The sequence below is a fragment of the Impatiens glandulifera genome, chromosome 2, assembly GCF_907164915.1.
Source record: "Impatiens glandulifera chromosome 2, dImpGla2.1, whole genome shotgun sequence".
NCBI lineage: Eukaryota > Viridiplantae > Streptophyta > Magnoliopsida > Ericales > Balsaminaceae > Impatiens > Impatiens glandulifera.
Window position 1 is genome coordinate 63,628,266 of NC_061863.1, and position 26,565 is coordinate 63,654,830.

General features: G+C 32.9%; 3 protein-coding genes across 5 annotated transcripts; 2 read left to right on the forward strand and 1 right to left on the reverse strand.

Annotated features, from left to right (window-relative positions):
- Window positions 1-110: 110 nt before the first annotated feature.
- Window positions 111-2,655, reverse strand: LOC124926031. The gene is made up of 7 exons (XM_047466189.1): window positions 2,328-2,655; window positions 2,216-2,247; window positions 1,526-1,623; window positions 1,348-1,430; window positions 1,155-1,232; window positions 951-1,049; window positions 111-496 (listed from the first exon to the last, which is right to left on the reverse strand). Exons 1-7 carry the CDS (start codon window positions 2,439-2,441, stop codon window positions 215-217), a joined length of 786 nt encoding a protein of 261 aa, XP_047322145.1. The 5' UTR covers window positions 2,442-2,655; the 3' UTR covers window positions 111-214.
- Window positions 2,656-6,343: 3,688 nt separating this feature from the next.
- Window positions 6,344-17,846, forward strand: LOC124927241 (phosphoglucomutase, chloroplastic). Of its 3 annotated transcripts, none has more exons than XR_007098398.1 (24): window positions 6,344-6,664; window positions 6,751-6,816; window positions 6,911-6,955; window positions 7,028-7,120; window positions 7,207-7,259; window positions 7,681-7,732; window positions 7,844-7,912; window positions 8,239-8,307; window positions 10,155-10,277; window positions 10,358-10,410; window positions 11,340-11,418; window positions 11,496-11,560; window positions 11,647-11,714; window positions 11,786-11,904; window positions 11,988-12,062; window positions 12,200-12,315; window positions 13,731-13,872; window positions 13,999-14,080; window positions 14,170-14,216; window positions 14,326-14,403; window positions 14,738-14,843; window positions 14,932-15,064; window positions 16,978-17,052; window positions 17,659-17,846. XR_007098398.1 is itself a non-coding variant. In XM_047467627.1 (22 exons), the coding sequence occupies exons 1-22, from the start codon at window positions 6,419-6,421 to the stop codon at window positions 14,997-14,999; spliced, it is 1,914 nt and encodes a 637-aa protein (XP_047323583.1). In that variant the 5' UTR covers window positions 6,344-6,418; the 3' UTR covers window positions 15,000-15,315. The 3 variants fall into 3 exon arrangements, 1 of the variants encoding a protein (XP_047323583.1); XR_007098399.1 differs by having other exon boundaries at window positions 14,932-15,060; XM_047467627.1 differs by lacking the exons at window positions 16,978-17,052; window positions 17,659-17,846 and having other exon boundaries at window positions 14,932-15,315.
- Window positions 15,490-26,345, forward strand: LOC124925187 (gibberellin 20 oxidase 1-D). Its single transcript, XM_047465157.1, is given in 14 exon segments — window positions 15,490-15,567; window positions 16,439-16,507; window positions 16,978-17,052; window positions 24,800-25,184; window positions 25,187-25,216; window positions 25,219-25,270; window positions 25,461-25,519; window positions 25,522-25,545; window positions 25,548-25,610; window positions 25,613-25,665; window positions 25,667-25,714; window positions 25,716-25,781; window positions 25,850-25,971; window positions 25,973-26,345. Coding segments are annotated over 14 exon segments (1,272 nt in total). The 3' UTR covers window positions 26,121-26,345.
- Window positions 26,346-26,565: the final 220 nt, after the last annotated feature.

The following is a 26,565-nucleotide window of genomic DNA, read 5'->3' on the forward strand; positions in this document are numbered from 1 at the left end:
ATCATCAAAATCAATAAGAGGAATCGAGTAACTTTTCAATTAAAAACCAGGAATTCAGGATCCAGCCCTCCCACCGGCCTATAAACAATTGACTATGAGCAAGAGCAATCGTAAAATCTGAATAAAAAGTCATGAAATGGACTAAACACCAATTTTGGCCTAATCAACATTTTAAGTCTTCTCTTAGCACAGATTAACTCTATCTATATTTCTACTAATCAAATCCAGCTCCGGTCCAGCCTGTTCCAGCCGGAGGCCTACTACCCTTAATACCTCCAATCCCTCTCCCTCTTCCTTGCATCACAGGCTTCTTTTTCATTTTTCCTTCACTTTCCATAGGAGGAGACTCTTGGTTTTGGCCATTAATGATTGCAGCATTTCCACTATTACCTTGGTTGTCTTTCTCTGGACCCCCACCACCAGATGGTGATGATGATGACATGGAAGAAGCATGCTGAGCTTGGCTATTCTGCTGAGACCCAGTTGAATTCGTATCCTGTCAAGTGTTAAACCATCTTCAGCTTTCTCAAGCAAGAAACTCTCTCTTACATTCCAAAATGGTGCATATAAATGACATGACATGACATGTTCCAGACATCAATCATAGTATGAATAATTCTGACTCAAGTTAAAAGTTATATTCAAGAAACCCTTCCATCGTGGATAGGAGAATGATATAGCATAATACGTCAGCAAGCTCAACATTTTAAACATAATGTGGAAAGATTAGGGATTTCAGAATTTTAGATTAGAAGATTTTTTTTGTTTTTATTTATCTTAGTTATATGTTTTAGAAAATAGGTTAATCATGATTACATGTAATCAAACTATTCATATGTTTTTTGTTCAGTTTCTTCACATAGCAAGATCAAGAAGAAGGTCTTGAATTTCTTCTGACAAAATAAGCATGTGATTTAAGAGACTTGAGGATGGGGTGTGAAATGACTTACATGAGTGACAGAGGTGGATGATCGGCTTGGGTTCAGAGCTCCTAGACGCCTTTTCAACTCCTCCAGTCTACCATACTGAGCATTGTTACTTTCTTGAACCTGCAAAAGGCAATGCATCAAACAAGTGACAGCAAGTAAGAAAGGAAGGAGGAATAATGATAAATATTTTGGAAATTCAAGTTTCTCTAGCAATAAGATATCCACCAGATTATTCAAGTCTTCGCATAATTTTTGTTTCAATGCTTCCTCATCCTTTACAGCCTGTGATGCTGTTTCCCATGCCTGATATAACCAACAAGCACAAGTTGAAAGAATGGAGAGAATTACTAAACTAGAGACTTTCTTCTTGAAAGAATCTGTCACTAGAAACCAAAGAAACAAGTGAGATACCATACACCTTTTTTGTTTGTTGCTCATTAAGCTTTGCAAGCCTGAGTCGTTCAGTAGACGCTTCTATCTTTTTTCTCATGTGTTCGAGAGCTTAAAACATATCAAAAATAAATTAGCATATCAGTACAAATGATTTTTAAACCAATAACAGAGAGACAAAGGAAAGACAGCATTCAAATTTCAACCTGCCTTCTTAGGTCCTGCAGTGAGCTTCATTTCTAGTGTAAGATTGGTGAGCTCCTTTTCAACATCACGAATTTTTGAATAATTTTCCTCAATGTATCTGGAAATGAGAAATTATAGCACAACATTGAGAGAGGCACATATGAAAACCAATCTTATGATAAGTAGGAAGAACAAAAATGAATGATTCATGAACGAATCTTAGAAGTCATATACACAACTTGGCATCCATGAATTTGACCAATCAGGAAGCACAACATAATGAATGATTCATCCATTTTCAACAGAGATTCCTTTACAAGAAAATTTCTTACATGTCGATTGATCCCATTAGCAAATATAGAACCCAATAAACTAAAAGAAACACAATTCTTCGATCTCATGTTTCTCATCACATAACATAAGAACATTTATAGCAATACATCTCTCTTATTGACCACTAGAGTAGTATAGAATTGACAGTGAAAAGAAGACAACACCAAATTAAGTTGCACAGTTGTTGTTAAATCAATCCTCCAAATGTTATTGGTCATGGTTATCAGAAGAGCAATTGAAGCGAGTTTTAACTTGAATAAGTGAAGCAGATTTGGATCAGAAATGAATGAAACGAAAAGCTGATTTCCAGAAAGACCTTAATTTCACAATGTTTTGAAACGGATCTTGGCAAAATTGAAGTAGAGTAGCGAACTTACTTCCTTAGTTGAAGCTGCTCTTGCTCGATTAACTGAGGAAACATAAACAAAACAAAACAAAACAGTTGAGGATTGAAGGACAGCGATGAAAATAAGAAAGTGAGAGAGAAACCTTTTCGGTATAGGCGATGACAGGAGAATCCCGAGCGAGGCCATCCGGGCCGATCTCAGGAACTAAGGAATGATTGGTGTAATTGGTCCTGTTGTCGGAGGAGTTAGCGGCCATGCTCGTTGGCACTTGCACGGGAGGTGCTTCGTTTTTCCGATCTGGCTCGCGACGGCAATCGGATTAGTATTAGTGTAGACGAGGGCCGTTTTTTATGGTTAAAGCAAATTTGGATTTCTGATCAAGTTGAATGCGATTTTGTTAGGAGCAGCGTCAAAACGCGTCGCGCACGTCCGAAGTTTTGCGCATTGGATCCAGCATTTCTCGTTTTCTTCTCATACCATTTCGGTATTCTTCCACTTCCTTTATTTATTTTTTAAATTTAATCAAACTTCCTTTATTTATTTTTTGAATTTAATCAAGTTTCATTTTATATAATGATTTTCCATTAGATACCAATATTGCAAACACTTTAACAATTTTTAAGTTAATATTTATCATCCAATTTCAATAAAATTTAAATTATTATTTTCAAATTTTTTTATAAGTTCAATCCCTTTTTATGTTAAGGGTAATCCAAGGATTTAAAAATTTCTAATTTTTTTTTCAAAAGAAACAAACATTTTTTAACTAATTAATTTCTTTTAAATGGTTAATGTATATTAAAAATGATGAGAATTGTTTAAACAAATGACAAAATATTACCTTACAAAATAAAAATTAAATAAAATAAAGATATACAAAATATTTTAGTGAAGTTGTAGATTCTCGAGAATATACGAATAAAAAAAATTCATTTCAGAAATACAAAATTTATCTCGAATGAATAAAAAAATACATTTCAGAAACACAAAATTTATCTGGAATGACTTAAATCTGCTTCTTACCTGTCTTCCAAATAACTTCCGGTAAACTTTTTCACTCCTTGGGGGGAATATTTTCTCTCTATCTGTGGATGAAAATAAAGTTTTTTTTCACTTGTTTTGTTTAACCTGAGTGAAGATATATGGTTACTCCCTATAAGCATCATTGCCATCATTTAAGTCAAAAAAGTTATTGTTTTGTATATATTATGAACTGATATATTTTTATCACTATAATTGTAAAACAAGAAGGATGTAACTAAATGATAGAATGATCATTTTACATGCAATTGAGTTATAAGATCAAAATTGAAAATTTTCAATTTTGTTAACAAAATTTAAAAATAGGAGAAAGAAATCTTAAGTAACACAATAGTCTTTTGTACGATTATATAGACAAAACATTTCGAGATTTTCAGTATTGTCATCATATTCTTTTCTAAAACAAAACATTATATAGACAAGACAACAACCATTGGGTTCAAACGTTTCAAGATTTTCTATAATCGTTGTTGCTATCATCGTCACAATTAACTATTGTCTTCAATATCTCATAATGGAGTGATGATAAGGAGAGGACGTTGGGGGCAGTGACTCCCCTACCTAGTGTCCACGTTGATAAAATATGACTGAAAAAAAAATCATTTCTCTTTACAAAACAGTGAGCCTCTTTATTTTCATCTCCCCTTCCCACCAAACCCTAGCCTCCTTGACTCTTTTCATTTCCGCATTCTCTCCTTCCTTTTCAGCCTTCTCTCTATCCCAGCATGAGCCTCACATTCGATTACGACGATGACTTATCAATGTCCTCCAGAAGCACACGTCGTCTCAATAACCACTATCTAGATAGCAGGTGAAACTTCTCTCTTCCTCGCCTTTGCACACCAATCAGTCGTCGTGCTTCTCAATCTCGGACATGAAGAAGAAAAAGATTTTCATCAACCCGTCGAAAATGTGCGACGACAAAGAAAGACAATATAAGTAACTCAATTATGATATTTTCAATTTCAATATCATTCTCCTTACCCTTATTTAGATCTCCATCATCAAAAACAACTAAAATCTCTTCAAATACAACTTCAGTTTTAAAAAATTAATATATATAGAGAGAGGAATGATAGGGATCACGACTTGGGGAAGCGACTCGTACAGCGAAAGTGATCTCGCTGTTATACGAAAGTGACCTCGTTGTTATACAAATTAAAGAAACCTCGTCCCTTTTGTATAACAACGAGGTCTCTTTTGTATAATAGCGAAGTCACTTTCGTATAACAGCGATGTCACTTTCGCTGTACGAGTCGCTCCCCAAAGTCAAAGTCGTGCTCCAAATCATTTTTCATATATATATATATATATATATATATATATATATATATATATATATATATATATATATAACAATTTAATTTATTATAACACTTATATATTTTAATAAAAATAGGTACATGTGCTATTTTTTTTTTTATACTTGAAAATATGATAACATTTCTCAGTTTCAAAGTTTAAAATATATTTTTTTTATATATGTATACGTTAAATTAAGGATAATTTCAGTTTATTTAGTTTAGTAAATATTGCATATCTTAGCAATGAGAATAGTTTCTTATTAAAATATTAAAAATGTGTTGTAAAATAAAAATAATACACAAGAATTCCAGTTGTTCAAAAGTGGTGTTTCGCCCTGCATTGATCAATCATTTTTTTTGTGAAATCAATTGTTGAGATTTTTAAGAATAAATGTGCATAATTATTATTTTAAAAATTGTTTATACAATATAAATGATAATCATTTAAATAAATGTTTATAAATTAACATTTAAAATTTTATCAATCTCAATATAAAAGAAAATTGGATAACTTGATGTTAAAATAAAATTCTAAACTGTTGTTAATATATATATTTTGTAAAATTAAATAAACTCCTGAGTTTGTAAATCAATTCAATCTAAACAAATATGATGAAGAATCCCGTGACTAATAAGTTACAAATGAAAAGTAAATGCAACAAAAAAAAACACCAGTTTGATGGTGATAGATGATTCACATCGTTTCACTTGTATGACAAATAAAATAATATAATCAATGAAATTTGTAAGTCAAAAAAGAGTACATAAAACAAAAAAAAATAAAAAAAAAATAAAAAAAAGTTAAAGAACCGGTTTTTATTGGGTATGAATTTAAAAAAAACCTAATACAAATTAAACATCATTTTACTTTGTTTTTATTAATTACATCACTAAATTTATTATTTCAAATACTAAAATATTATTTATTTTAAATTATTATTATTTATTTTATTTATATATATCAATATTTTTTAAATATTTTCACTAAAAATAATTATTACTTTCTCAAAATCATCATTCATTATTTATTTTTTCTCTCTTGTTTTTTTTTTTAAAACGCACTACCATACAAGGCCTAACCAGATATGAGCTGAAAAACAAAACCGTAAACAAATTTTGAAAGCAATAATAACTAAAAGAAGGAAAACATTAAAATATAATAAAATTACTGTGGGCTCAAAAACAACACCTTCATGGCTTCAGAACATATTATATATAACGGACCCGACCCGAACATATTAAAATATATATAATAAAACATTAAAATATAATGAAAAATGATTAACCTTCATGGCTTCAGAATATTATTAAAATGTTTAGATATTACAATAATATTATCATATTATTATATTAATTTTTTTAAATGTATAATTTAATATTTATAAATTATATATAATATGTATGAACTATATTAAATTATACATATAAAAAAATTAATATAATAATATGATAATATTATTGTAATATCTAAACATTTTAATAATATTATAATAATATTGATAAGATACTTTATTATATTATATATTTTAAGATTAAAAAAATGATTAACATTTAAATGTATTTTATTATTTAAAAAAAATCCAATAATGAAAAGAGTTAAGTCGGGGTGAATCACGTGAAACGTAACAGAAAGAGTAAAAAAGAAGAAAAGTTGGGGTATGTAAATAGCGGGTAAGAAAAAAGAAAAAAACAAATCTAGAAAAAAAGGAGAGGGAGAGAATGACGTGAAGCCGATAAGCAAGACCACGTGTCATCCATAGGTTCCTTAACGGCTCAGTCAAAACCCGACGAATATTACCACTCCCTTCTCACTATACTAGACTAGATCTTCACTTTTATCTCTCTCTATAAGCTCTGAACTCTGGAGTAACCAACCAGCAATCCATCCATGGCGTTCTCGGCGAAGTTGGATACCGCTTTTCTATTATCGGCTAACCTTTCATCGTCTTCCAGAGAACCTACTCTTCCGATCAGATCCTTTTCTCTCTTCACTCATGCACCTCCTTTTCCCAATCTATCATCCAGGAACTTCACTCGCAATGCCACTTCGCCAACCGTCAAAGCATCTTCGTCTCCTTCGACTCCTTCATCTTCATCGTCTTCCACCACAGTAGCAGAGTCTCAGGGCATCAAGGTTGGCTTTCTAACGCGCTCTGCACACGATTTTCTTAATTTATATACCTTACGTATATCTATTTTATCTGCATGTATGATGATTAGGTCGTTTCAGTTCCAACGAAACCGATTGACGGCCAAAAAACTGGAACTAGCGGCCTTAGAAAGAAGGTTAGTCTTTTGTGCTTTATATTAATGCTAGCAGTTTTTTATTTTTTTTATTTTTTTATTCAGAAGGAGTGTATTTATTAGTATCTGTTGATAGGTGAAAGTGTTTATCCAAGAAAATTATCTCGGAAACTGGATTCAGGTATGGAACTGGATGGATACCTTTCTTTCGTTTCTAGCTAAATGCAGTTGTAACTGATCTTCATTTTGAAAGGCGCTATTCAATTCGTTACCACCTGAGGATTACAAGAATGGGCTGTTAGTATTAGGAGGGGACGGTAGATATTTTAACAAAGAAGCTGCTCAAGTAAGCTTTATTTTGTCAACAGATTGTGATTTTTCATTTAGATTGTTTGTTTACATGGATTTGGTTTCTTTGTGGGGAATTTGTAGACAATAATCAAGATTTCAGCTGGGAATGGTGTTGGCAAAGTATTGGTTGGGAAGTGAGTTTTTCCCCTAATTTGACGTATGTTCTAGTATCTAAAACTGCATATGTAAGATAAAATAAAACTTTGGTTTCCATCTCGGTGCTTTGATACTGGCGAGTTCAAACAGCCATCCCACCCTTTAATATTTCCATGAGTAAGAATGACTAATGTAGGTGATATTGACATATGTGAGAGTTAATTCAAAAATTGAGATTCAACAAATCCAAAATGGGCTCATTGTGCTTGAAGTTTAGTCAATGTAGTTACTAGACAAACATCTACATCCACATCCACAACAACGTGCAAGAGAGTTGAGTTTCTTGTTAATTGTCTATTTTTGCATTCAGCTAATACTGTTGTGGGACTCACATTTTGTATTACTGTTTTTTCTCTGTGAATTTTCTTGTGGTTTGGTATATGAAACTCAGTTTTGCAGGGATGGTATATTGTCGACACCAGCTGTTTCTGCTGTAATAAGAAAGAGAAAGGTGCAATTCTGTTTCAGCCTTCTTCTTTTTCTCTGTCTTCGGCTTTAGATGTGTTGTTGGACTTGTTTTTTTCCTGAATGTTTAGTATACATATCCAATTTGAATTTGCAGGCTAATGGTGGATTTATAATGAGTGCCAGCCATAATCCGGGTGGCCCAGAATATGATTGGGGTATCAAGGTGAATTCCTGAATTCTTTCGCTTAACATGATAAAACTTGAGAATATTGAAATTGAAGATCAGAAATATCCTTTGAACACGCGAATTGTCATTTTAGATGTCTTCACTAATTTTCTAAAAAATACTGAGTGGATATACATAGGATTTATTATTTAGTGCTCTTCAAAATTCTGCTCTGATGGTAATTGCTTGAATTTTGTGAAGTAAACAAATGAAATAAGATTTCTGTATATTGTGGTCTATTTTAATTTCATAGATTGATTCAAACACCATTGATTTTATCTTGTGATATGACACAGTGTTAATATTTTGTAATTGATTTTCAGTTCAATTACAGCAGTGGACAACCAGCTCCTGAATCGATTACTGACAAGATATATGGGAACACACTTTCTGTAAGTTTATTCCAATTATCCTATATTGAAGTTCATTGTTAAGAATCTCAAAGTGGGTAAAAATCTTTGATACGTTTCACATGTCATCCATAGTCTCTGATTCTTATTACATGACCAATTATTTCACTACATGAGACAGCATGAATTAAACAAGAATTCATATCAAAAGATTTTCAAGATTTCTATACAGAATGCTCCCACATACTTGGGTAGGACACTTCTCACCTTGAACCAAATTAGGCGTCTGACAGTTGTGCTTCTTCGAAGTTACATCAGTTCCTTGTGATCCAATGAATCAAAGAATGATTAAGAATATTGTTGCCCGGATCTTCCTCATGATTGCTGCCCAAACTTCCTTATAATTGCTGCCCTGGTCTTCCTCTCCTTACCCCATAACTGATCGTGCCACCCAACTCACATAGAAGTGGCATAAGGACCCAGAAGGATCTAAGTGACTTTAAAATTTTCAAGGATCAACTCCCAAACTTTTTGAACCACCTGGCACCGTTTGAACATGTGGAGAAAACTTTCCTTGTTTAATTTGCATTGTGAACATAGACTTGCCAATGACATCCCTTTGTATTTAAGTTTGATCTCCACATTAAACGCACCCTCGAAAACCACCAACAAAAGAAATAAGCCTTAGTTGTGGTAAACCGGTTCCATATCATCCTCCACCGGATGTCGTCCCTTACCCTCAGTTGATTTGATTAAAGCATTGATTGACATCATTTCCAAACCTTTCCTCCACACTATTCATCATTCCCATCTCCACATTTTACTTTGGCTAAAATTTCCATCAATTGATAGTAACATAATTGTCTTCCATAGGCCATCTCTCACCGTCCATCCTCCTGATAGTAACATACCACCTTTGCATGCTGATCCGCCGCTGCCTATAAAAGGCCGGGAACCTTTCCACCAAGACAAAGTTTCCTCTCCTCTCCATCTGTCTTTCTAAAAGAGTGCACGGTTGATATTTCCTATTGCAACTCTCGAGCTGATAAAAGCTTCATCCCAAAACTGAGCTGAATAGTTAACAAACTGCACCTGAGAGACCTAAAGACCGACTGTGATGTCCATTGACTAACATCAAAGGCAAATTTCGACACAATCACCCTTTTCCACAGAGAATCTCCATATACACTCACATATTAGAAAATATCTAACCTATAAAAGCATGAGATAGATTCTACAACTGTATGTGCTTTCCTGTTATGGCTTGCATCTAGGGCACTTGGTTCATGCACATCTCTCTTCAAGAGTCTAGTTTATGTTTTGCTAAAAGAGTTTGGTGAATTTCTGTGAAAGACAGACACCTCAAGGAAAATTTACTTATGCTGGATTTTTACTAGACACCACAAATTTATAAAGCATATGAAACACATGTTGCCCCATTTGGAAACACATGGATACAAAAATTATGGATCAAGAAACTATCTAACTGAGATTATGTTTGTAAACTAAACATAGTGACAGACAAATTCAAAAAAATTATCATTTGGATCTGGATACAGTAACATAAATTATTAGTGCTTCCAAATTGGGCTCCATGTCATTTATTTATTCATGAATACTGGCCTTATGTTTACTCCATATGATACAAGTAGATATTCTTCTTTCAATCATTAACATAGGTTGCATTGCTCTATTTTGACAATTAATCGTGCTTTCATCCTTCCTTCCACTCATGTTTTTAGTTTACTGGCATTGACTTCTAGCTATAGGTGCACCCATTTTCTCTTTAGTTCTAACTGCTACTTAAAAAATGCAAACTCTATAACCTCTTTAAATGCTCTACTACAAACTATTGTTTCTAAACTCAACATGACATAAGGTCTTTCTAGATATCTGAAATTAGGATGGCAGATATCCCAGATGTTGATCTCTCTCGCCTTGGAGTTACCAAGTTTGGGAACTTCACAGTTGAAGTCGTTGACCCAGTTTCTGACTATCTAGAGCTAATGGAGGTAAATGAAAATGATTTGATTTACGGTCTTCTAGTAGTTACTATGACAACACTATTTGAAGGATATTATATTCTTTGCAGGATGTATTCGATTTCTCACTTATCAAAAATCTTCTTTCAAGATCAGATTTTGGGTATGTCTGATGTCCTTTTGATTTGGCTGCTGTGGCCAACATTATTTCTTAAATTAAACCAGGGTTTTCTTTTTTCATCCAAGATTAGATAGTTGAAATGGAGTTTTTGCACAAAAAGAATATGGAGTCTGTAAACATAATTTGTAAAACATAACTAGGGTACAAGAACATAATATATATGGACCCCTAAACACCCTGTTTCAATAATGACCATTTTTGTTCTATGTTTGGATTACACCATCGCAAACGTCAAGATTATATTTCATAACTATTTACTAAATTCAAATTAAAACTGATTTATACAGTAACATTTACCAAATAGGCTTCTAACAATGAACACAGTTGAATCAAATAAAATTGTGAATGAGACTAATAGAAAAAGATATCTAAGAAGTTCAAATCCAACCAAGAAAAATATGTTCCTTCTCTCAAAAAGTTGAATTCTTGAAATGCTTCAGCTCAAGTCAAAAAGGAAGGGAACTAAGGTGGCCCTTTTAAAGGATATAGATTGATTTTGATATCCATTATTATAATATAAATAATCACTTAAAATATATTGTCAGACTATCCAAAATGTCTTTATAAATGAGGAATATCACACTGTTCTTCAAATAACTGATAAATTAGACGTCTGGTTGAGTGTTTAAATATGATCACAGGACTAGCATTGAAATGGTAAAATCTTGCAACTTGCTCTCTAGAACTGAAAATTTTGGTTCTCTTGCTTTCTGCATTTAAAAATACCAAATTTGGCATGTCACGCCTGACAACATTTGATAGTGAGATATGTTGGATTTATTATAGTTGGATAAAAAATTGAGTTCATTCTAAATAAATATAAAAAAGCACTATGTTTGTTATTTTCTTTGAAAATATAAGGCTTTAAAAGGCACATGATTGTGAACTGCATTGTATTTCGATTGCCACAGATTTGCATTTGATGCCATGCATGCAGTTACTGGTGCTTATGCAAAACCTATCTTTGTGGACAAGCTAGGAGCTCGCCCGGTATGTTTATCAATGTCGTTGTACAAAATAATTGTATCAGTTCAATAAAATCAGCTCACAAATTTATTATTTTGTAGGATTCAATTACAAATGGAGTGCCTCTTGAAGATTTTGGGCATGGTCATCCAGATCCGAATCTTACGTAAGAAACTCGTGCTTCTGGATCATATGGCCTTATGTTAGACCAAAACTGAAGTTTGCTTTCCCCCCCCTCCATTTTCATGATAGATATGCTGAAGAATTGGTCAACATCATGTATGACAAAAATGGACCTGATTTTGGTGCTGCAAGTGATGGTATGTTACCCAACAGAAGTCTAAATCCCCAAATTCTCAGTTATAAATATATTATCTCCATTTTCAAACAGGTGACGGTGATAGAAACATGGTCCTTGGTCGAGAATTTTTTGTAACCCCATCAGATTCCGTTGCAATTATTGCAGCTAATGCTCAAGACGCCATTCCATACTTTCGAGCTGGCCCAAAGGTGGTAAACTTGTAGTTCATCTTTTGTATTCCTATTCTACTGGACTTAAAGATGAAGGAGTACTTGTCCTGCCTCTTTCACAGGGTTTAGCTCGTTCAATGCCAACAAGTGGTGCTCTAGATTGCGTTGCCCAGAAGCTAAATCTTCCTTTCTTTGAGGTTAATCACTTCATTAACTAATGTGTGGATGTTTTTGAGACAAATTTAACTGATTGTGAAATGTCTCTATGTTTATTCGGGTCTTTGGTCATGAGGAGTATGTTGGTTACGACTTACGAGTTGCCTTGTGTTATCAGGTTCCAACGGGATGGAAGTTCTTTGGGAATCTAATGGACTCTGGAAAACTATCAATATGTGGGGAAGAGAGTTTTGGAACTGGTTCAGATCACATTCGTGAGAAAGATGGCATATGGTATGTATTTTATGTTCACACTTCATGTATCAGTTTGAATGTTGGAAGGCCATAAATTTATTGAGACACTCTAGTTTGACGAGATATTCAAATCAGGACCTCAAAAGTTCATTTGGTTCAAAATGGGACTCAAAATTTATAAGGTGTTCAAATCAAGTAATTATTAATAGAGAAATATTAAACTCTATATTTTTCTGCTGAAAATCCAAATAAGACTTCGGGTCCTCTAAAGAATTCTTATGTTCAATAATTTGAGGCTCAGTAAATAATAATAATTCCATAGTAACAACAACAATAGTATTAGACGGGTTCGATTCCATCCGGAAGCGCATTGAGTTGAAGTGGGGGTATGGCTGTGGGGTGTCATGTTAGTTTTCCTTCGTTAGAAAAAAATAGTATTAGAAAAAAAAGAGAAGGGAATTTGAACTGGAAGGGACTACATTGACCTGAAATGAATCCAACTTACATTGTATAGTGTCTGTCTTATGCCTTTTTTGTTTCTCTTTTCCTGTTAAAATGTTTGTTCCCTGTGTTCATAAACGTTTCATATATACAAAGTTGACTCATTATTCATAAAAAATAAAAGTAAATATTAGTAAAAGGAATACTAATATTAACATCATTAGTAGTGACTGTGCAACTTGGTAGTATTTAAATACCAGTATATATGTTAAACCTAAAAATGCTCATTCATTATTTGAAAAAGTATATCCAAAATAATAACAACTACAACATTAACTACAATGGCAATAACCATAGCAACAACATTTAAAACAAAAATAGTTGAAATAACAAAATCGATTGTTTTGAATCATTTAGAAATTTGAGTTTTCTTTGAGGAAAACAAATTTTAGTTCTGGATTTAGGTAGACAAAAGATTTTAAATTGTAGACTAATTTATTTAAATACCAGTATATATGTTAAACCTAAAAATGCTCATTCATTATTTGAAAAAGTATATCCAAAATAATAACAACTACAACATTAACTACAATGGCAATAACCATAGCAACAACATTTAAAACAAAAATAGTTGAAATAACAAAATCGATTGTTTTGAATCATTTAGAAATTTGAGTTTTCTTTGAGGAAAACAAATTTTAGTTCTGGATTTAGGTAGACAAAAGATTTTAAATTGTAGACTAATTTATTACCACCAGCCAGTTTGGGTATTTAATACTGTTAAAAATCACTATTAAACTCTAATATAATTTATCATGCAATTAAACTTTTGGTCCTAATTTAATATATCATAAACTTTAGGTTTTAATATGGCATACCGTTCATGATTGTAATATGCAGAACTGTAAAGGAAATGTTGGACATAGTTTGACAATTTGTTGTTGAGATATGTGCTAAAAAATATTTGAAGTAACATAAAGCTAATAGATCATTTGAATGTGTGCAATTGGAAGGGCTGTTTTGGCTTGGCTTTCAATACTCGCACACCGAAATAAGGATACGAAACCAGGCGAGAAACTTGTATCTGTTTCTGATGTGGTCAAGGAGCACTGGGCTACTTATGGGAGAAATTTCTTTTCTAGATATGACTATGAAGTGAGTATGTTAATTATTCTCATTTCTTACATTATAGGAGATGGTATCTTTCGGGTTCCCACAAGCACCTGTTTGAATGATTACTTCCAGACTTGTAATCATATCTTTCAATGTATTCATAACCAGGAATGCGAATCTGAAGGAGCCAACAAAATGGTAGAGTATCTCAGGGATTTGGCCTCAAAAAGCAAGTCTGGTGACAAGTATGGTATGTTTGATTATTAGTTTTCCCTTCTTTCTACTGAGACATTACTTGATACATGATAATAATAGTAGCTAAATAAGTAAAATTTGCAGGAAGCTACGCCCTTCAATTTGCTGATGACTTTGAATATACTGACCCAGTAAGTTAATAGAACTTCCTTAGCTGGTTGCAAATTCCAAGTGTTTTTTTGTTATCATGGTTTTAGAATCTGGATCCCTTTTTAACTTAATGTATATGCATTTCACCAGGTGGATGGAAGTGTGGCTTCAAAGCAGGGTGTCCGATTTGTTTTCAGTGATGGATCAAGAATCATATTTCGTTTGTCAGTAAGTGAAAATTGAGATTTTGTTTTGTTATTATCCGCTCTCACGAGGATCCAAATAACCCTTTAACTCATCATCAATCATTTCATCATTCAAATCATCAATCAAAATACCAAATTACTCTTACTTTATTTTTTAAATATTAGATACAAAGGATATTTTAGTCATTTAGCCCAAATAATCCACATTTTCATCAAACAATGATTCTTTCCCGAAAAAATAGGGTTACTTAAAAATACCCTACATCGAACAAGCTCTAAGTTTATACTCTGCCTTATTGCAGGATTATTACAACTTAATTATATATCTTATTTTCTCCATTCTACATGTCTTACAGGGAACTGGTTCAGCTGGTGCAACTGTTAGAATCTATATTGAACAATTTGAGCCAGATGCTTCTAAGCATGATATAGATGCCCAAATTGCATTAAAACCATTGATAGGTTAGTCAAGTGATTTATTTCAGTATAACTCTCTTTTTTCAGTATATATATATATATATTGATATTTGATTATTTCTTTCACCTCTAGATTTGGCGCTGTCTGTGTCTAAGCTGAAAGAATTTACTGGAAGGGAGAAGCCAACCGTCATCACATAGACCAGATTAACATATGCTATCTTATCCTCTTGCCTGAGTCACTTCAGCTGAATAATGCATTGTAGGTTGGATGCTCTACTTTTTCATTCATATGTTTGATTTCTACGACATATTCTTTTTGCCGAGTTCCAGTTGCAAACTGTGCTACTTAGCTCAAAGGAAATAAGGCATATCATGTAAATTATGTGTAATGCTGTTTTATTTTTTTATTTAAACAATATATTATAGTTTAGAGGTTAGAATACTTTGTTGTGGCTCTCCAATGCGGTTAAGTATGTTCCTAAACACATAAATCAAGACATAGTAACTTCCTCTATGATATCCATTCATTTGAAATTTGAGAAACAGTTACTGTGAATAATGGTTTATATTAAGAGTTTTAATTTGAATTTGAGAAACTTTGGAAGGTGTTTCCAGATAAGATCAATTATGAGTTAAATGCTTTGCGTTTGTGCATTTGTGAATTGAAGTTAGCATTAAAAGTTGTCTAATGGGTGGGGTCCAGAATGCCCACATCCTTATGTTGAACTTGGATAAGAGGATGCCATCACCAGCTTTACTTGTAAAGGTTTGTACTACATTGATTTGTCCAATAGCAAGTTTCCTATGTCATTGCCTTAGGCAGAAACTGAGTTGGTCCTTCCTTCTTTTGAGTTTTGAGCACTTCACCATAGTGAACGAGCCTGTACATTTAGCAGTATCTGATTTCATTTAGATACTGATTAGTTGGATTATGTATATGAGATATGACTATCCCCAATATGATTTAGTTTTGCTACTGTACTACTTCTATGAGACATGACTATCCAATTAGTTGGATTTTAAGTGCATTGATGATTTAACTCCAACATGACTTTATTATGCATGATTTTACTACAATTTGTGAAAAAAGTACTGGTGCATTATTGATATGTCTATATATATATTTAGTTTATAGATGGAAATTAATAATATATATATATATATATATATATATATATATATAAATATATTGAGAAGACAATGTGATAGGGGTGGGTAAAATCTGTAGAATGAAGACAAAGATGTTTTTCGAAACCATATTTCATGAAACCAACTACTTATAGCACTGAAAAAAGGATGGATCCAAAACCAAAATCACTTGAGATTATCTCTGCTCCCCATATAATATTTTATTGATAAACATTTAAAATGGAAATGTGACCCACCAACAAATAATAATGGTACAGACAGGAGAAAGTAAGCCACCTTTTAGTGGATAGAAAGAAAGACTAGGGCATGTATTGGAACTGTTTGATTATTTTGTCCTTAGTTTTTGAGAAGAGAGTGTGACATGAAGAACTCCTCTGCTCCTAACTGTATGGGTTTATCAACATCATGGGATTTGTTATTTTGTTATTTGCTCAATTGTCCCACCATTTTGTCTGATGGGATTTGTGACCATTACACCATCATGTTAGTTGCCTCTTGCTGCTGCTGCTGCTACTGCGGACTCTACTGTCTCTTCTCCCCCACACCCACCTAGCCCTGTCTTTTACTGATCACAAATCTCCCTTATGATCTAGATATTCAGTTTTTTCCATTCACACTTGTTACTTTCCATTAAACAGGGTTCATGTAAACCAGTTAACTAATTTCATTTCTGTTCAGTTTAATTGAGATTGAGATTGAGATTGAGATTTTTGTCCAAGATTTTATTATTGGTGATGATCATACAGCAGTAGTAGTAGAAGAAGAAGAAATACATTTATTTATTTATTACTATTGTCCATTATTCATCATTTTGAGTTTGAAAGTTTCTCTTCAAGCAATAGTACTTCATTTCATGTTATGTGGAATACTGTTTGGAGATTTCCATGATTCCCTTTTTTTTTGATGATTTGTGTTTAACGCAACTTGCTAGTTGAAGAAACTTTTGAGTTCGATGCCAGTTTGTCAAATTCCACTTGTTTATTGCACCAACCCCATATATATGGGGTGACTCATGTTGTTGAAACAGGTGATGATCATCATCATGGATGGAAGAAGAGATCCACTGGAAGCAGTTTCACCCTACTTCATCCCATCTGACCCGGTAACGAATTTTTCTTTTTAATTTCTTTTAATTGTTAAAACATATGTGGTCCACTTTTATTTATTTATAGTTTTAGTTTAGGGTTTAGTACTAAAAGAAAGAACACAAACATATGGGGGGTGGGTTAGAAGCAGTCACTTTGTTGTACACCTTCTAATGTAACATGACAGCTACTTCCATCAAAACATTACCTTTCTTTTTCTCTCTCTAAAATTCGTCTGGCCTTGTTGAGAGCAAGTAGGAAAGATGTATCTGATTTGTGTGTCCATATTTCCGAAAATTCCAAATCTATATAAAAAAAAGAGACCCACCACAGGTTAATGGGTTAAGAAGTGGTGGGATAAAGAAGAGCAATGTGGGCTGCTGTTGAGCTTATACATCATGAGCACCACCATGCACCTTTACTGTTTTTAGAAACTCATGATGCATCCAAACCTCTTTTGTCTTTCAGGATTTTGATATGTTATCAGACCCTTTCTAAAAAAATATATTATATCCTAGTTTCCAGCATTTTTACTTTATTACATAATATTTCAATCCAGAAAAAAAATGTGTTACAAAGATGAATTTGTGAAGACATTAAAGATTTCAAATATTTGCCTGCAGATACTGTTGTCTCTTCGTCTCAGTTTGAGCTTGATTGAACGTATACTCAACTTTCATTAAACCAGATCTTGTTGTTTTTCTATCGAATTTTCTACTGTGTTTTACATCAATCATTTATAGACATTTCTAGTGGATTTAAAACTCCATCAAAATGCATATTTTCAAGTGGAGCCATTTGATTGTCTTTTGATGCTTTGTTAGTATATAAGAAGGTAGCAGTACTTGATCTTGTATTGATAATATATATGGGTAAAATCATTACAAATGGATTCTATGAATTATAGATGGAGCCAGCCATGTGATGCTTCGAGAGTAGAAAAGGAAGCCTTGAATGAATAGTTTGTAGAGTGTGACATGGCTGATCAAGGGTCATGTGACTTTGATTTGCTGATGTGGCATTCCATTTATATATATATATATATTATTATTTTTTTTTAATTTAGGAAGGTAACTTAACACCCCACAACCATGACTTCACTGATGAGCTATCTATAGTGGGGTTTTAATCTTTAAAACTATTTCATAGGTGGTTTTGATCAATAATTGATCTTAAAAACGTTGGAAGTGAAAAAACATCTATTTAGGAAGTATTTGAATATATAAGTGCCTTTGACCTTCAATTTGTTTATAATAATAGTAATAGAAAAAGGTCAAAATTAGGTGTTAATTATGTGTTGTGTGATAGAAATCCAATGAGTTGATCCGTTTCAAGTCCACACATGGCCATGGACTTGAGTGATGTTTAATTTGGGTCAATTATACATTATTAATGTCATTAGGAACTAATAAATAAGCAAGGAAGGTGTTTACAAAGTAAGAGGACCCCAATCAATAATACTCTCTCCAATATCAACAGAGGGAAGCAAAAAATAATGAATAGTTCAAAGTTGGTTCATTTTTCTGTCTCTTTCCTACATAAAAATGGATCTCCTCTGCATTTTGATGCACTCTCTGGCATTATCATTGGCTCTATTCCAAAATATCCATCTTTTTTTTCCATTTTTGTTTGGTCTTTCCTTTCCTTGTGAACTTGAAAATTATGGAAAAATTAATATTATTTTAAAAACAAAGGTTAAATCATTCAAATAAAAAAGAAAGTTGTTACTTATGTTGCAACTTAGTAGTTAAAATCTCAGTTGAAACGTTTCTTTCAATTCGTATATAAGGGTAGTACGTCACCTCCATTGAGTCCATAACTCCTACAAATGTAACAAAATAATGTTTAAAGTTAAGAACAATCCAAAATAAATATCAAATTTTTTTGAAGAAAAATGGACAATGAAGTAATAAATAAGCAATTTTTTTTTCTCATAATAAATCTAACATCTAAAAATGTGATTAAACTATTTATTCTTTGTCTATGTAATTGACGATTTTAGAGGGAGTTTTAAATTCAACCAATGTTATGAGATTATGACAAAGAATATGACTTCCTAATATATTAAAAGGTTATATGTAAATATTAATGGTCAAATTGGAGCTCTGTATTGTAGGTGTGATTTCCTAATCTATATATATATATATATATATTAGAAAGAATATAGGATAGTATGGAACAGTTCTCTGTGTTCTCAATCTCCATTTTAATTTGTCCGTTCTCCTTTGTCTTCACCAACGATTCTGACATTTTTTATTTTGCGATTCTCCGACCATCCTTCATTCACCAACGATTCTGACATCTTTTATTTTGCAATTCTCCGACCATCCTTCATTCATAGCTTGTTCCAACAGCTCAACTCTTTAATAAATCAAAACATTAAATTCTAAATCAAATTTCTTGTAAATCCTTAAAAACAATCTATAATTTTATTTTTAAAAGAATAAATAAAAAATAATCTTAAATCGAATTTAAGAACAAAATCCCCAATTCAAAATTTAAAACTTTAAATATATATATATACTAAAAGACATATAATTGAAATAGTATCATAAATGTCACGTTAGATCTTTAAGTTAAAAATATTGTTTTGTAAATTTTGAAAGAAGAAGTTCAAAATTTAAATTGACCCTAAATAAGTTTTAAAAAATCAAAAAAAAAAAAAATGAGAATCTAGATATTAAATACTATGACAAATTTGTAAAAACTAAAATTTCAATAAAAAATTCAACAATTTTGAAATATTTTAATGACAACTTAAAATACGAATTTATTTAAGTAACATATGGGGAGTGAAAATGATGTCGGTGAGAAACATCATCTCATTTAGTTTAAGTACCATCGGGTCTTCAAATAAAATATTAGTTTCAACAATTTTTTTATTGAACAAAAGAGAAACAACTCTAAATACTTCAACTCATTTACGGTTGGGAAATGATGTACAAGCAACAAACAACCCATCAAAAGTTGAGAGTTGTTGGGTTTTGCAACAATAAAACTACAGATTTTTTAGAAATCAAACCTGTAATAAATCGGTTTCCAAATCGTCTATAACGACAAACAGATTACCAAGAAATGAAATAGCATAAAGTAATAACAACGCTATATACGTGGTTCGGTCAAAATTGACCTACGTCCACGGGAGGGATAAGTTTCACTAAATCAAAGAATTGTCAATAATAGAAACTTACATGCCATACTCTCAAATGAAAGAAGTGATTACACTAGGAATGATTGGACTACTCCACAAACAAAAACTCCCCCAATATTTTTCTCTGGATCAGCCAAAAAACAAGAAGAAGAAGGAAACCAGAAAACCCTAGATCTGTAATTGACTCTCTCTCAATCTTACTGTGTTATGAGAAAAAAATACCAAAAAAAGTATTTATACTCTAACCCGTTTTCATAACAGAAAACCCTGACTCGTTTACCCAGAATTTAAGAACCCGCCCGCAATGGCAAGGAACACCTCAACAAGAGTATTATTTAGATTATAAAAATTCGAAACACAAAGTTCAATCTATTAAAAACTATAATATCATCAAGGATAAAATCAAGATCAATCCCTCGTTTCTCAAACACACTTGGGTTTCTCTTTAGAGATTCTTGTAAAATAAATAAAATTATGTGGAATAAATGTTGTACTCATTTTTATCTCAAAATGATTAAAAAAAATAAAGGATTAAAATAAATAATTTATGATGAAATGTGTTACCCATTTCATTCCCAAAATTATTTATTTAACCCCAAAATATATAAAAATATAAAAAAATTGACAAAATGTTTGTCATATTTATTTTTATATTTTGTGTATTTAAAAGATTAAAATTAAAGCCAAAAGGATGAAAGAAAAATTAATTTCAAACAAACCCTTAAGATTTTAAAATAAAAATAAATTTGTAATCGAGTGTAGCCGAAATACAGATTTATTGCTACAGCCGGAACCGCGACCATCGGATAGGTGCTGGATTTTCATCCCAACGCCTCAGAAGCACCCGCGTCATCCGATGTAACAAAGGGAACGCGCGTCCGCGCCACAACTAATCAACTAACGCTCCGTTAGCTGAATCGCAACAAAGCTCACGGAACGCCCGCGCCTTGACGAAACGCTTTGTGTTCGTCAACAACACCCAAAACGACGTTGTTTCGTCCGCAACTGTCTTTTTCATTGCGATCGTCGGAAGGATAAGGACGAAAATCATCTTTGACTTTTCAAAGATGAAACTCTGTCATTAGTCCATCATTTTGGATGATTCGAATGGTGAAATGATCACTCCACCATTTCCCCTATATATTTAGGCAGTATTGATGCCTATTTCGACAACCAGCCGGAAGAATAGCCAAAATACCAAAAATGTATTTTGAATGATTCAAGCCACTTGGCTGTATCAACCGACTTCCGAAGCAAGAGATCCACTCTCAAGTTTCGAATCAGGATTTACTGGAAAATCCGCCATTAAGCTCAAGCTTGCTGGATTTTTTTGAAATTATGTATGAAGTCATACAACTTAGATCTAAGCATCCCCAAAGTCTAAAAAGTGTTTTTCAATCATTGGTATGCTTCCAATCACCATTTAATTCATACTTTCAGTTTGAATTTGAAATTTTTATATTTCAATTTTCATCAATTTGTATGTTGCCTGGTTGTTGGAATTTTTGATTGGAAATCAATCCTAGGATCATTTATGAGCTTTCTGTGAAAGCCAAGATCGATCAATCAATCTCAAGCAAAAAAAGCCCAAATTTGAATTTTAAAAATTGAAAAATGTGTTTCTATTTTTGAGTTATTACTCAATAACAACAGATTAAAAATATTTTCAACATGTTTCTAATAATGTTGTACAACTATTTGGATTATGTTTGGTCCATCCCGATCTGATCAAAATCATTTTTTTTCAAACTAGAACAACTATTTTTCATATTTTGGTACCAATCAAGTATATGAAGTATAAGGAAGCTATTGGCAAACTCCTTACACTTCAAAACCACTTGAAACCAAAAACCCGAACTTTTGGCCATAAACTGTTTTGAATGAATTGATAATCACCCATGTCGATTGATACCTTAGGATGATGTTCTAAATGTTCCTGGGAACTTTGTGAAGCTACTCAGACCCTTGGATGAATGAATTCAATCATCCATCAAAATTATAAAACCTGCAATTTTAATGTTCTTGAGGACCGACAGTTTCGACCGAGGCTTTTTAGCTAGGACCAAGAGATCCGACCAATATTCTTCATCTAGGACCGAGAAGTCAGACATAGGACCGAGGAGTCTCGCACCCAACCGAGAACTCCCAAACTTAGGACCAATGACTTCCACCCAGGACTGAGGCATCCGACCGAAAATTCTAGCACACAACCGAGAATTCTTGCCTAGGACCGAGATGCCTTAACACCCCGACTGAGGATTCTACACCTAGATCGAGGGTTTTTTAGCCTCGACTAATAAAACGAACCCAGGACCTATGACACTGGTCCTAAGGCCTATTTGGTTACAATTTTCAATTTTTAAAATCCAAAATTATTTTTATAATTTTGGGACCTCAAACCATTTTCTAAAAATCCCGAAAGAATAGAAAATGATTTTAAATATTTTTGGGATATTCCACACAAAATATTTTGATAAAAGTTTATTTGTGAATTATGTTTAAACCCTAATTACCTTTAAAAACTGATGTTCTTCAAGTATTTTTCTCTCTAATCAACGTCATCCACAACAAGTATCAACATTTAACTTATTGTTGCTATATTTATTTAAATACGCACTACACATGTTTAAGACCGGAAGAATAATCGGTTAAAATAAAACATTATAATACTGATTTTCAAAAGCCAAATTTAAAAGTAGAGATCGTTTTTCAAACGGGTAAAAAGTCATTTCTCGAGTATTACCAAACTACGAACTCAATAAGTTATCGAGCTCGTAAATTTTAAAAAAAAATGATTAACTCTCCAACAGATTATACTGACTTTCCTGAACAAATCTCAGAAAGGGTCATAATAATAGTATTATGAATGATACGCATTAGACGACTACGATCATTGAAAGTTCAACGATTTCTCTCAAACCAGATAGTCCATCAAAAAATAATTGAGATGGTAACCCAAATATGTAGATCTGTCATATCAGTCGCATCAATCTAAATTTCTCAGTAACTACCCAAAGATTTGGGCATCACCCAATGAATTCCAGTAATACTCCACAAAAGATCACAAATACTAGTCACCCATCAACAATGCAAAAGTAAGTGAGCTGTCGATTCAATCTCTTCGTGACACATACGACTAAGCACAACGACAAAATTATTACATTTATGAAGAAAATCACACAAATAATACAAAATTAATGTATGCAAATATCTTCCATAATAAAAATTAATTTGTTACTCCAATGAATTCCAGTGATACTCCACAAAAAACTATAAATATTATTCACTCATCGACAATGCAAAAGTAAGTGAACTGTCGATTCAATCTCTTCGTAATACATACGACTAAGCACAACGACAAAATCATTATATTTTTGAAAAAAATCACACAAATAATACAAAATTAATGTATGCAAATACCTTTCAAAATAAAAATTAATTTGCTATCAATCTATTTTTTAAATCATCCTTCAACATTAATTAGGTTGAATATTGATATTAATGATTTAGTTAAAAACATAGAGAAAAAAAAAACAAGAGAACATGTATATATTGGAATCTAAATCTTCAAGGGTACTTATATGATTAATTTTAAATTAGCTCGTTATTTTCACTCTTGTGAGGGTACTTTTATGATTATTATTTCTTTTATTAACACTTACCTGAAAGAATTGAGTTTTTAATTGCAATAATGCTTATAAATCAATTAGACTGTCTTAAGACTAATAAAAGCAAGGAGATACCAACTCATCAACAATTGGATCTGAATTAGCAAGGAGATCCTGATCCTTCCTTTTGTCTTACCGTTTGTATTTCATTTATTAATATTATTAATTTTTTGAAATTTTTATTTATTTTAAAGTAACTTTGATTTTATTTATAATTAAAATGAAAACAAGTTAATGATGTCGTCATAATTCATGAAGAGTTTGAGTAAATGGGAAAGGTCTCCTCGTGAAGAGAGGCGATGAAGATCAGATACATGTTTCGAGACAAAATAAAGCAGAAGAGCCATGAAACTTACTACAGACCTCTCTGCAATGGTTGGATCATTTATTAAATAGTTCAGTTCTTTAATAATGGCTGAATCCTTTTTTACATTCATGATCAAGCTCTCTTTCTAAGCAATTTGAATTGAAAATACAAATAATAAATGAATGAGATGATCAATAAATCCATTGGGAAAGATCAAATTAAAATACATTTACTGTATCTTCTTCCTCATCCGAAAAACGACAAAACCTCCATTGGGAACCGCTTTTCTGGCACTGGTGAAAGACAAGCAAGTAATGGACCTTTTACACCATCAAAAGGCCCCTTCCTTCTTTATGAGGGCAATTATATATCATAATAATAATAATAATTTTTTCTATTAATCAAACATCTCTAATCATTATTACATATATAACCTAATTAGTTAATTATGTTTTCACTTATAATTCCACTCCCTATAAGATTCCAATTTTTGTTTCCCGATTGCTCCAATGAATTGCCTTTGGCTTTTCTCTACCCATACCTATCCCCTACTTCCCCCCTTATAAGTTCTAAGCTACTACTACATGCAAATCATTCCATTAAAAATGGCTAAAGAAGCTACAAACATCCAAACATAGTCCTTCGACTCATCCATCCTCAAAACCGAGCTTAACATCCCTTCTCAATTCATATGGCCCGACCATGAAAAGCCCGGTCCCGATGCCCAAGAGCTCATCGTCCCCCTAGTAGACATAGGCGGTTTCCTTTCCGGAGATCCCTCTGCAGCCGCTGAGGCCTCCCGTCTGGTCGGAGAAGCCTGTCTGAAACACGGGTTCTTCCTTGTGGTCAACCACGGGGTCGACTCAAGCCTCATCTCCGATGCCCACAAGTGCATGGACACCTTCTTCGAGCTCCCCCTCGCCGACAAACAGCTTGCTCAGAGGAAGGTCGGTGAGCTCTGCGGTTATGCAAGTAGTTTCACCGGAAGGTTTACTTCCAAGTTGCCCTGGAAGGAAACCCTCTCCATCATTACTCCGCCGAGGATCCCGACTCCAAGAGGTTCAAAGCTATTTCACTCAAACCATGGGCGAAGGTTTCACCGACATAGGGTAAAATTATTTTTATTTATTCAATAATAACACAACAACAATTGTTTAGTACTTAGTACCGTTTACTGTTATAATCTTAAACAGAAAAAGGTCAATATTAATAAGCAAAGAGATTATATTTGCGAAAGAACGCATAAACAAAAGTAAAAGAGATTTAATGATAAACACATGTTCTATTGTTGTTTTACAGAAGGGTTAATGAAGATTACTGCAAAGCATGAGCAATTCTTTCACTAGGAATCATGGAGCTGTGGGGATGAGCCTTGGAGTAAACAGAGTCATTTTAAGGATTTCTTTGAAGGAAATGATTCCATCATGAGGCTCAACTATTATCCCCCATGCAGAAACCCGAGCTCACTTTGGGCACTGGGACCCACTGCGATCCGACATCTCTCCACAATCCTCCATCAAGATTCCATCGGAGGCCTCCAAGTTTTCGTGGACGAATTAATGGTGTTCCATCACCCCAAACCCTAACGCCTTTGTTGTCAATGTAGGAGATACTTTCATGGTAAGTAACCATTATTAATAATTGTACCTTATTACAAATATAACTAATAATGTTTTTTTTTATTATAGGCTTTGTCTAATGGACGGTACAAGAGTTGCTTGCACCGAGCAGTTGTGAACAGCACCATGCCTAGGAAATCATTGGCATTTTTCCTATGCCCTAGCAAGGACAAGGTGTTAAGCCGCCAACTGAATGGTGGACAATATGAACCCTAGAATCTACCCTGACTTCACTGGCCAACCCTACTTCGAGTTCACCCAGAAACACTATCGAGCCGACATGCATACTCTTGAGGCCTTCACCAACTGGATTCGCCAGAAAACTGCTCAAGCTGCTTAAACCCCGACCACGACCGAATCAATAAAGTATAAAATGCCCGCTCTATCTTTCCTAGCTTGTCTTATGTCTTTTTTTCCTCCTAAAACTGATCGATCATGGTAGAGTCACTTCAGGAGTTGTACGGATAGAATCTTAATATAGTGATAGTGATAGAGGTCAGTGCTGGCACGAATAATAGTTATGTTAATATAAGATCATCTAATTTTTATAATATAGAGCTTATCTAATTCCTTTTCGCCACAAAAAAAATGATAGTTACATATCACGAGTTAAAATGAAGAATTATTCACTACTAATTGGTTAATATGTTCACGACCATTCCATTAAAATGATTGAAAAACTAAGATACACAATGACAAGCCATCAAGGTAGAGAAACCTACAAGATATATATATATATACCCTAGACATTAATTTTGTTATAATCTTCTCTTTTAACATCGATT